The 12,014-nt window shown below is 39.5% G+C and overlaps 1 protein-coding gene across 2 annotated transcripts in view; it reads right to left on the bottom strand.

The window, feature by feature from the left end:
* The window catches only part of THSD7B (thrombospondin type 1 domain containing 7B), a 518,592-nt gene that overhangs the window by 206,591 nt on the left and 299,987 nt on the right, over window positions 1-12,014 (bottom strand). For both annotated transcript variants that reach the window (XM_073305365.2, XM_073305366.2), the window contains exons 11-12: window positions 8,564-8,696; window positions 5,790-5,893 (exon numbers count right to left, since the gene is read on the bottom strand). In XM_073305365.2, coding sequence (XP_073161466.2) covers window positions 5,790-5,893; window positions 8,564-8,696 — 237 coding nt within the window. The remainder of the gene's footprint in view (window positions 1-5,789; window positions 5,894-8,563; window positions 8,697-12,014) is intronic.

The following is a 12,014-nucleotide window of genomic DNA, read 5'->3' as shown; positions in this document are numbered from 1 at the left end:
ATAGGCTGCTATGGTGGGTGGGTAAGCAAACCATTAGAATTTCAGAGAGAGGGAAGACAGCCAAGCAGCCAATTGTCAACACATTGTCAACCACACAGAAGATCAAGAGTTTCTCTCTTGCTCCTCAGATGAAAAAGACTGGAAATGATGCAAGACAGACTGCTCAGTCCTTGAAGGGGAGGCACTACTTTGATTCTCTCTCAATCAACATTTTCTGCCTAGTGGCTACAACAGAAGCTATATATATGCAGGTTTCAGAGGAACAGCCGTGTTAGTCTGTATTCGCAAAAAGAAAAGGAGTACTTGTGGCACCTTAGAGACTAACCAATTTATTTGAGCATGAGCTTTCGTGAGCTACAGCTCACTTCATCAGATGTTTACCGTGGAAAACATCTGATGAAGTGAGCTGTAGCTCACGAAAGCTCATGCTCAAATAAATTGGTTAGTCTCTAAGGTGCCACAAGTACTCCTTTTCTTTTTATATATATGCAGACCTCCTTGGCTCAGGGAGGTGGGATGCGAAGTACAGACCACTCTGAAACCCAACAGATGCCCTTCATGTGCCCCCCCCCCCCGTTATTATCCTTAATTAAGAGAAGCAGCAGCAATTTGGCCAATGAGATAGGAGAGCTTCACATGCAGGGAAGCAAGTAATTCAGCTGAGATGAGTTGAGAGTTTATAAATGGGTCCCACTACAGCATTCTCCACTAATGACTGCAACACTTCATTAATATTCAGGTCCCGTGGAGTCAGGGGGTAAAAAAGGGGGCAGTTTCTAGGGGAGGGGGAATGCCTGGGGAACTGTTTCCCTTGTCTGTAGGAGCTTGGAGCAGTTCTTTGTTTGTTGGTTTATTAAGGTTTCAGCAGCTAATCAAGGGTGGCTTCCGAATCCTGCACACTGGGTCCTTTTATTTTGCTAATATCTAAATCAATAAATGAGGCTTTTCTAAGGAGATGTTTTTGCTTTTCTTCAGAAGAGCCTCTGGTAATTGGTGGTGGAGGATCAGAATATGTGGTCTTCTCTCCAGAATATGGCAAACAAAACTGAGATTGGAAGTAAACAAGGGAGAAAAGTATGATGCTTCTAGAATATGACAATGTGTGAAATGCAGTAATAGGTATTATTTCCATGCAGGGAAAATGGTTTGTTTTTATTAAATTTGTTACCACTGTGTTTTCATGACTAGTTCTTTTAAGTGGAGCCTCATTACAGTCGGTCATACATGAATATTTACTTCATCCAATGGCTTTTGAAAAAAAGACTTCAAAGCAGCTTTCATAATATCGGTTATGCATCCACTAATTAAATACCACCAAATCCTTATAATGAGCAACACTCTGCCCGCTCCAATCTAAATTTCTAAGACAACTTGATTATGTCAGAGTTGAGGTAAGAGGTCATTTCTTGAGGATCCTCCATCACAGACATCAGAGAGCAGTAAAGTCATTGAAGGGCATCAAAAGCAGAAGCAATTTTCTCAGTCTTGACACTTTCTAGTAAATTAGTCACTTGTCGAGCGAAGTGACAGTTATACAGCAAAACAAAATCTTGTAGAGCTCTTCATTTATTCTTGGAAATGTTGTCTATGTCACTGTCAAGTAACAGTAAAGTCCCTAACCCATTTCCTTCTGAAATGCCCTATCTCAGGGGGCTTCTTGCAAATCATTTCTTAATGAAGTTTAAATGACAAGTACATTTTTTTTTAGCTTTAGGTATAGCAAATTGTTTTTCCCTACCTCCCTGACATTTTCTATTGTAACTAAATCACTCTATAGAAGGCAGTGTATGGGATATGAATAAAAGATTTGTTATTTAACAAAGCAATACCACATTATAGGTAGCTTAACCACACCTTATTATAAATTGTTATAACTACTAAATAAACAATCATTAAACGTGCAAATATATATAGGGTATAGAAGATTGCCAAATGTCTGGCTTTACTGTAAATTAATCAGAGCCAGATTCTAATGTTCTTACTCATGGTGAGTAGCATCTGTCTCCAGAAGTGATTTCACTGAGACCGTTCATGGAGTAAGGTGTTATACAACATATGTAAGAGTATCAGAATCTGGTCCAGAGATGGGAATGGAAGTTTGAGCGCTATAAAATACTGGGGCAGGGAAAGAGGAGTTAAAGAGGAGTTAAATATAAATATGTCTTTTTAAAATGATTTTTGCTTATTTTATTACACATAATTGGTATGCATTTATTGCTTCTGTAATTTGCCAGGTCTGACAGCCCTGAAGACTGAAATCCTCTTATCAAGGCAGGATATAGACAGCAGGGCCTGGGCAGCAAATTGGAAAGTTTTTGCAAACTGATGCTCTAATATGTGTTGAGACCGCTTCTCTCTACTGGCAAAAGGATAATTAGCGTTACTTAGACAGGAAAAGAGAGATGAAAGAAATTCAGATAAGCATTCTTTGGAGCATAAGTACATCTTGGCTAAATATGCTGCAATGTCATGCAAACTACTTCAACTTTAAAAATTTGGCCTCTCCTCTATAGCTGCTGTAAGGAACCTAATCAGTGGGAAGCGTGGTGCTGCTATTTGGTATGTGGACTCAGGCCTGGGGAATCTGAATGTAGCAGGTCAAGATATTCCTGTGCTCTACAACCCCTTGATGCTAGAGTTCGACAGCCTCCATGAATGTTGTTTGCTGAAGTGAGGCTGGGGTCAGACGTCTAAATACTTGTCCAAGTTCAACTTCAGGAGCTCCAAAACGGGTGACTTCCTTGCTGCTGAGGGAAGAGGTACAAATGAGGGGGCGTCCCCTTTCCGCAGCTGCGGCTGCCACCTGTACGTGTCCCTGCCGCTGTGGAAGTGAACAGGAAGCAGCAGAGTAAGGCAGCAGGACAGCAGCAGCAGCTTTTTCTAAAGGTTTTCCCACCAGAGAGAGACTTCCCACTGGGTTTCCCTTCCCTTTGGTAGCTAAGCTACAGGAGCACTGACAAGCTGGCGCCTTCCCTCTTAGCAGCAGTGGGAGCAGAAACCAGGGGAGAGGCCCAGTGTGACAGAGCACTGCACCCCAGGCATGCAGGAAACATGCAAAGATTCTCCTTACATTGATCCCACCCCAAAATTCACTTTCCTGCAAACCTCACTCATTCCCAATGGCTCTGCTAACCAGTAATGCATAACAGTTTGGCTCTAGCATATCACAGGATTAAGAAGCTGTTATGAAAACTAGAGATAAAAGAGCAAAGCTATGGAAAATTAGAGAAAATTAGATCTGATTGGATTCTGATATTTTATCAGCAACACTTTGCTTAACCCCACCATGTTATCAGATTCCTTCCCTGGGTTTAGGATTTTACTTCCTGAGGTACAAAGCAAAAAGCCCTCTATTTTAAAGTATGAGAGATTTTCCCAGAGCAAAAGCAAGTACTGTACTTTTTTAATATGCTTTGAAATTTGGTAGTGAAGTTCACAGAAAGTTTGTGCACTGTTAGAATGCAAAGATTATCTTCAGTTCACACAGAGAATGGGAAATAAATATGGGGACGACACTTCAATTTATTGAGCCCTCTTTGGAAACCTCCCACCAAAGGTCACGTGGTCAAAACCTTGTAGTCAACTATATTTTCAGTTTTCAATACCAATTTAAAAAACACCACTTTTTCTTCCATTTGCAGCCCACACACTAGCAGGGCTTCACTTTCCTTTCCTTTGTTCCCAGATTATGCAACAAATGTAGTTTATCTTTAAAAAAAAATTCTAATCCTATAAAGGAGTAAATTGTTATGTCACATTACTTGTAGCTTAAGATACCCAAAGAATAAGGTTTTCCCAATAAAAATAATATTTAGTTAAATTTTTTATTGATTTCTCAGCTGACTGAGAACAGTCAAATCTCTTAGCCACTATGGAGGAATCATTCCAGATTTTGCACTCACACTCTCAATATAATTGGATCTTTATACTGTCCAAATGCTTAACCATCGACGGTCAGAGTCTGACACTCTCTCCCACATTGACCAGTACTTTACATCTCAAATAGTCCCATTGAAAATCCACCCCCATGTAAATTATTGATAATCAAAATAAGGTAAATGTATAAAAAGATGAGATTTTTCTCAATAAATGTCAGTAAAAGTTGATTTCACCATTCACTCACAACTGACAAAAAAAATTCCTTCAATAATCATCCAAATTTACAGATAGGCAAAGAAAAATGCCGCTAGAGAATGCAGAGTTTCATGTAAGGACGTTTACTCTGTACATTTTGACATGCGATGTTGACAACGTGTTTTAACAGCTGAAGCTTTATAACTTTTTGAATCTCAACATGTACTGTCATTAAATAATTACTGTCTTGTAATTTCCTGCAGCTATGAAAATTAAGTAGATACATTTTAAAATGCTTAAAACCCATAATTTTGCACAACTGTAAAAACTGTAAGATAAAACTAGAAATAAATGCTTAAAAATAAACATTGATACTTGAATCAGAAATTATTTTAAAAAAATAGATGGAAAATATCAAATGTTTTCTTCCAAGCCTAGATATAAGACAGCATTTCCTCTTCTGGCTTTTGTCACCCGCAGAAGAATGCTTTGAAGTGTACCTCTTTCCACAACACATCTATTTTACTTTTAACTAGCAAAAGAAGGTTACCTTAAAGATGTCATTTCCACCACCTCTGAAAGTTGAGTGTACTGCCCTTTTTGCACCCCAGACTCAGCAGGCCCCTCCTTCAAGCATTTTATTTTAAAACCTAGTAGCTCCAATCGCTTTGTTTCCAAATTGCCATGTGTAAAAGAGTACAGATTCTAACAAGTTCTACTCTCCACTGCACACATTTGATCAAATTAGTAATACCAACCATTTCTAGAGTCAGTACAATACAAAATACCCAGCAAATTCTGTTTATTTCTGCCCTAAACCACAAAGGTTAAACTTATTAGACATCTACATGGTCATGGAAAGCCTCACATGTAGCAAATGGCAACACAAGCCCAAGTGTTGAACTAGGAAGCAGAGAGGACATGAAGGGAGTTTCTACAGCTTCCTGGGTACCCTGGAGTACAGATCCACACCTGATTTGGAACGAGAGTGCCAGGGTGAGGAAGAAAGTGCTGAAGATGAAGCAAATTGTACCACTCACCCAAAACAATACATAGAGAAGGAACAATGGGCTGAAATGTCAACTCCCCTTTGGACAATGTAGTACTGGCTGTTAAGCAGCTCTTTGGGCATATACACCAGGTAGGCTCCGAGGATTCCATTCGTCTGCCCCAGGCCTTCTGAGCACAGAGCAAAGCTTTTTCATGTTGATATTTTTCTAGCCCAGGATTTCATTCTACGCTCTTTTAAACTCATCATCCCCACAGTGTTAAATCAGTATTCGATGTACAGCCTGTTTCTGCAAAGGTTCCCAAGCCTGGGAAATGCTTTCTTGAAAAGCTGTAGTTAATATAATGCGTGCATACATTTTCTGAATGGTGTTACATCTATTTCCTTTGTTGAATCCAGAGACTTGTACTGTTTCAAAATCTGTCTCTGTGTTATGTGGCCAAGGGAAGTTACTATTGTATCATGTCGCAATCTCCTTCAGAATCTTTAAGCAAAACATGGGGATTTGACAGCTGGCAATTTACACTGTCTGCTCATCAACATCAGTAAAGCAAAGGATTCTCTATGAAAATAATGTGAATTTTCTGTATTAAATATACTTTTCAAACTATGGAAAGCACATAAAATATAGTACAGTCTATCAATAAGAGAGAATTAATGAAAATCTTAGATTCAACTTTCTGGGGGAGGGGAAAAAAAGGCTTACCTCTCGACTGCAAACCACGGCCACATGCTTCATTGATTCCCAATATGCCCTGTCTCACAGAATCTGGCACCAATACACAGTGACTCCATTTATGGGTCTTCCATCTATGATAATAAACAAAGAGTTATGGAGTGTTATGGTTGCTTGGAAGTGAAGACAGCATTGAAGCAAATTAATATTCCCTGACCCAAAAAAAAATTATGCTGGAGTGAAGGCTGATGGTACATATCAGTAATTTATGGGTAAAAAAAAATTTACATGAATGTTGTAATTTTCCCTCAAACAAACTTTACAAACTTAAGGTCCGATTTAAGATTAAACTCGTATGAAATCTACATGAGCCTCCAATCTTCCTTCTTTGTTCTTTTCTTATTTACAGTCTTAGTGCCTTTTTCAAAGTCTACTGAAATCAATGGGAATCTTATAATTGACATTAGTAACGTCTGGATCAGAGTCCTCTCCTGGAAACCCTTATTCATGCATTTAATACTTTGCAGAATCTGTCTTCTAGAATCTGTCTACTGTAGTGTGCAGCTTTGTCGCTACATGCATTTTTACTCTTTTTAAGTACATTGTAATGTTGTGATCTGAGAAGCAGAAGTTTGCACAAAAAGATATAATGGATCTCTATTTACTAATACTTGTATAAGACATGGTGTGATGTTGCACCCCATAATGCTTTATAGAAATATGCTTATGAGTGTAAATATGACATAAATGGATTATGTTTTATGCTAGATATGCCATGTAACATATCTTTGCAAAGGTTATGTTCTACCTAATGTATTCATCCTGTTTGTATGCATGTATCATTTTTATATCTGAAGTTATGAGCATTGGCTCTATGCTTGTATTTCAAGTGTTTGCTGTAGGAAGCACATAAGGCAGATTTGGTCAACACAGTGTGAAGGAGTTATGCGAAAAATTGGGAGTACTTAGCTAACAATGGACCGTGGGAGATGCCAATCCACATGAAAAGCTTTCCTAGGAATGTTCAAACTAACATGTAAACAATGGTGTCGGGCTGTAAAAAGCTGAATCATTCATAGACATGTGACTTGCCCAGGTGACTGCAAAACTCCATCTTGTGGAGGGGATTTTACAAAGGAGAAGAGAGGGGTTTCCACCCAGAAGAGAGACTATATAAGCCCCTGGAAACCCCTCCATTTTGTCTTCAGCCTATCCACCCCAAAGAGTTGCCGGAAAGAAACCGAAACCGGAACAAAGGGCAGTAACGAGGGGGGTGTGAGTGATTACTGGACTCAGACTAGGAAGGAGTCTAGTCTGTCAAAGAAGTTTATTGGAACATCTCTGAGGATGAGATTTACCTGCATTTAGTTTCCTACTGTATTAGGCTTAGACTTGTGTGTTTTTGTTTTATTTTGCTTGGTAATTTACCTTGTTCTGTCTGTTATTACTTGGAACCACTTAAATCCTACTTTTTATATTTAATAAAATCACTTTTTACTTATTAATTAACCCAGAGCAAGTATTAATACCTGGGGGAGCAAACAGCTGTGTATCTTTCTCTATCAGTGTTATAGAGGGTGAACAATTCATGAGTTTGCCCTGTATAAGCTTTATACAGAGTAAAAGGGATTTATTTGGGGTTTGGACCCCATTGGGAACTGGGTATCTGGGTGCTGGAGACAGGAGCACTTCTTAAGCTGTTTTCAGTTAAGCCTGCAGCTTTTGGGGGACATGGTTCAGACCTGGGTCTGCGTTTGTAGCAGGTTGGCGTGTCTGGCACAACCAGGCAGGGTCCTGAAGTCCCAAGCTGCCAGGGAAAATGGGCTTAGAGTAGTCTCAGCACATCAAGTGGCAGTCCCAAGGGGGTTTCTGTGACCCAACCCATCACACATGGCCACAGAATTTTACTGAACAGTGGTAAATACTTTCCTTCATTGTGCTAATTGTCTACTCAGAAACTAAAAACTACATAACAATCAGTGAGCTGTGTGCACCTGCAGAGAAGAAGGTGGAGTATCTGCAATAACCATTCAATTATCATTAAGTCAAAAACAGACTCCAACGAGAGACTCCTGAATTGGAATTAAGTTGCAAACTGGATACAATTAACTTAGGCTTGAATAAAGACTGGGAGTGGGTCATTACACAAAGTAAAACTATTTCCCCATGTTTATTCCCCCTCTTCCCCTCCCCCGCCACTGTTCCTCAGATGTTCTTGTCAGCTGCTGGAAATGGCCCACCTTGATTATCACTACAAAAGGTTCCCCACCCACCTCCACTGGTAATAGATCACCTTACCTGATCACTCTCATTACAGTGTGTATGGTAACACACTGTATATAAATCTCTGTGTATATAAATCTCCCCACTGTATTTTCCACTGAATGCATCCGATGAAGTGAGCTGTAGCTCACGAAAGCTTATGCTCAAATAAATTTGTTAGTCTCTAAGGTGCCACAAATCCTCCTTTTCTTTTTAAGGTAGTTTAGTGGTTGTAATCCCACATTAGATTAAACTGATATTTAAAATACATTCAGGGTGTGTTTGTTTTCTCATGGCATCTTCACACATTTTTAAAACCAAAGGTTGCCTTTTTAGGATGGTGTTTACACTGAGGCTCATTTTGGTGAAATCACACATTAGTTCTACTAAAATGCATTTTTTGTTTATACAGAGCTAATATTTATTTGGTATTTTTTGTGATGAAAATTATTAAATAAATTGCACATGATTAAAATATAAAATGTATTTCTGGAGAACTAGAAACCCAATGTCAGAGATTCTTAGCTGACTATTTACAGAACCTGTAAACTGGACAGACAGGAATATCTTCACATTCTCTTTCTTCATACAAGGTGTCTGGGCAGTCCTGTCCCCCATTGGCAGCATTCTGAATGATAATCCTGTAGCGGAACTGTTTAATTGCTGTAGCATTGTCTGTAAGAAAAAAATGCAGCAAACATTTGTTTATCAGGCATAGTTGTTATCATCAATTAGTGCATTAGCTATCTGGGTTAAAATCCCGCCTGAGGTTACAACTAGGAATACATTGAATGCTTGATCCTGCAAAGCAGGGAGGGGTGCTGCTCTATATCAAAGATACCTTTATTTGAGTATCAACACATCAGAAGAACAGAACCCGGAATGCTTACGGATCAATTTTCTAAGTGATAAATCACAAGCTAGGGCAATGGGGGTGGATCTATTACAGATCATCAAATCAAACAAGAGAATAGGATGAGTAGCTCCTTAAACATCTATCTATAATGTGGAGAAACAAAACTTGTGTTATCATGGGGGGAGGGAGGTTTCAGGACACATACCAGAGGGCTCAGGCTGCCACTAGTAAAAGATACTCAGAGTTTCTAAAAATTTTAGACAATAAGTTTCTAACATAAAAATTATTGCAACCAACTAGTAGTGATTCTACATCGGCTCTCATTCTAACACAAGGTCATACTACCTAGTAATAAAGAATGTGTATCAAATTTACAAAATTGGAGGCAGCATGCTGGAATGCAGTGACCCTGAAAAGGCCTTAAGAAAATGGTAGTTTCTCCTGAAACAAGAGCTCCAGTGCAGTGCTGTAGCTAAGACGACAAATGGGATCCTTAGATGCCATATCCTTAGGAGGATATGAAGTAGGGAGTAGGGTGTTGAAATGCTTTCTGGAAAACCAAGTCCCATTCTAGAGTCTACACTCAAAAAGGATGTTGAAAAACTAGAAAGGGGTCAGAAAAGAGCTACAAGAATGATTCAAGATCTGGAAAACGTGCCTTATAATGAGAGAATGTAGGAAGCTCTATGTTGTTAGTTCATACAAGGAAAGTTTAAGAGGTAACTTGATTATGGTCTAAAAGTCGCTATATGTGAACGAGATTTCTGATAGCAGAGAATTCTTTAATCCAGCAGAAAAAGGGACAACAAGTCCAATGGTTGGATGCTGAGTAGAAACAAGGCACAATATTTTATTTTTATTTTTAAACAGCAAGGGTAATTAACCACTTGAACAACTTGCTTGGGATGTGGTGGATTTTTCATCACTTGAAGTCTTTAGATCAAGAGCCTGGAAGTCTTTCAAAAAGGATATACTATAGTTTAAACAAAAGGTAGGCACTTGATGAACAAATTTATGGATGCAGTTCACAGCCTATGTTAAGCAGAACATCAGACTATTTGATCACAATGGACCCTTCTGGACTTATAATCTATGAGTCTATGAATAAGCACTTAAATATGTATTTAAGTTAAAGATCACAAGTAGTCCACATTGAAGTCAATGGAATTACCCAAACACTTAAAGAAATGCTTCACTGGATCAGGGCAAGAGTGATCAGCATCCTGTAGGCTCAAATCCTTGCTGAGCTCTAATTTGTACACTTCAGAAAAAAATCACCATGCAGATTAGCCCAATTACAAAAGGAGTGTCTTTTTCTGTGAAACACAGCCAAAATTGAAACTCAGCAGTTTTCCAGGCCAGGACTGAGGTACATTACATTGGGAGGAATGTTCATATAGAACCTGGCCCTTAGCAGGCATGCATACACTCCGCTCTTATTAAATATCCCTCTGATCCTTACTGGATCAGATCCATAAGACTTGGTTCAAACCAGTGCTACTGAACCATCACCTCAAAGAACACAACATTATAAATGTGTCTGCTTCATTAAAGATAATGACATACTTAATGCTCTGATAATAAATATCATGTTTGACTAAAGAAGCCTGTCTGTTTTAATGAGTTACACACTATTTAAACAAAGAGTTTTGCAATTTGGAAAATGTATAGTACAATTTTTTGTGGAAAAGCATAACATGTATCATATCAGTGAACCCCTTCCCCAGTATAACGAATGCTGCCCACAACAGAGCACGCAGTCAGTTGAAGGTTATTATGCAGGCTCCAAGGCACCAAGCCTGAAGTCTTTACTCAAACTCCCATTGAAGTAGATAAGACATTTTTTTCTGAAACGATTGAGGAAGGATGTGGGCCTGCTATCAGTAAAATTAAAAACTAGGAAAAATAGAAGAATGCATAAAATCAAATGGGGTTTAACTTCAGAAATTACTTCGTTATTCAAATCTGCATATCATCATACAGCAGCATCTCCATTATCATAGTGTATATAGCTTACATACAAAAATCTACAGCAAAAGAACACTATTATGGGTGCAAGATGTTAGGAAATGCCACAATTAAGGTTACCCGTGAAACCTTAATTCAACCCTCCTGTACATATACATTATGATACAGTCTTCCATTATTTGATCACAAACTACTTTTCCCACAGGAACCCTGCCTCATTCAATGCACAGGTGGACCAGCTCTGGGGCTAAATCAGGATTGTGTAGTACAGTTTTGTTTGTGTGTGATTTCCTATATTTTTTTTAAAAAAGCAAACTGAAAAACCAGATATTTCATCATGTGGCATCATACCAACACCCACATGGATCATCAACAGAGTTGGAACCTTTAGATCCTCCAACCAGTCTTCTGCACTGGAGGTAATGGTATAACTGATAGAAGTAGTATGTTGTCATCCTCTGTGTGAACTAGTACTAGAAGGGGATGAGGCATACACCTCACTAGTGGGTTTCAAAGATATTTGCTGTCAAAAAAAGAATGGTGAGACTCAGGAATCTTGGGTTCTGTTCCATCTCTAGACAGGAATGTTCTCTAGTAGGCACAGACTCTTTTGCCCATTCCCCCTAAACTGTCAACATCTCTTCCAATCTATCCCAGTCCTGTATCTTCCCCACCCCTGGCTCCTTGTTCCAGTCCTATTCTCCTTGCCTACCTAGTCCTAGTCTTCCCCTTTGGGTTTGGTGTCCAAGTCCCAATCTCCCCCTCCACTCCCAATCTCTCCCCTTTCCCACATGCAATCCCAGTCTCCTTGCCCACCCAGTCCCAGTTCCCCTTTCCTGCCTCCTGTCTCTCCCTCTCCCCCACTGATTCCCAGTCTTAATCTCTCTTTCTGAGACCCTCAATTAATCCTCCTCCCCCACCCAACTCCTTGCCCCAGTCTACCCCTTCCATGGCTCCTTGCCCAGTTTCTTTGCCTAGCCAGTTCCAGTTCTTCCCTCACACCCTGCTTCTCTCCTCCCTCTGCCTCCACTTCCCCACACTCTTTTCTAGTCTCAGTCTCCCCACACAGCTCCTCATCTAATTGCACTGATCCCTTCCCAAGCCAAATAGCTGCCTATTCTGTTCTCCATCCCCATTTCCCTCACCAGCTCCCAGTCCCAGTCTCTTTG

This window comes from Lepidochelys kempii, chromosome 11, assembly GCF_965140285.1.
Source record: "Lepidochelys kempii isolate rLepKem1 chromosome 11, rLepKem1.hap1, whole genome shotgun sequence".
Taxonomy (NCBI): Eukaryota; Metazoa; Chordata; order Testudines; family Cheloniidae; genus Lepidochelys; species Lepidochelys kempii.
Note: the sequence above shows the minus strand (reverse complement) of the source record. Positions and strands in the feature narration are given on the sequence as shown.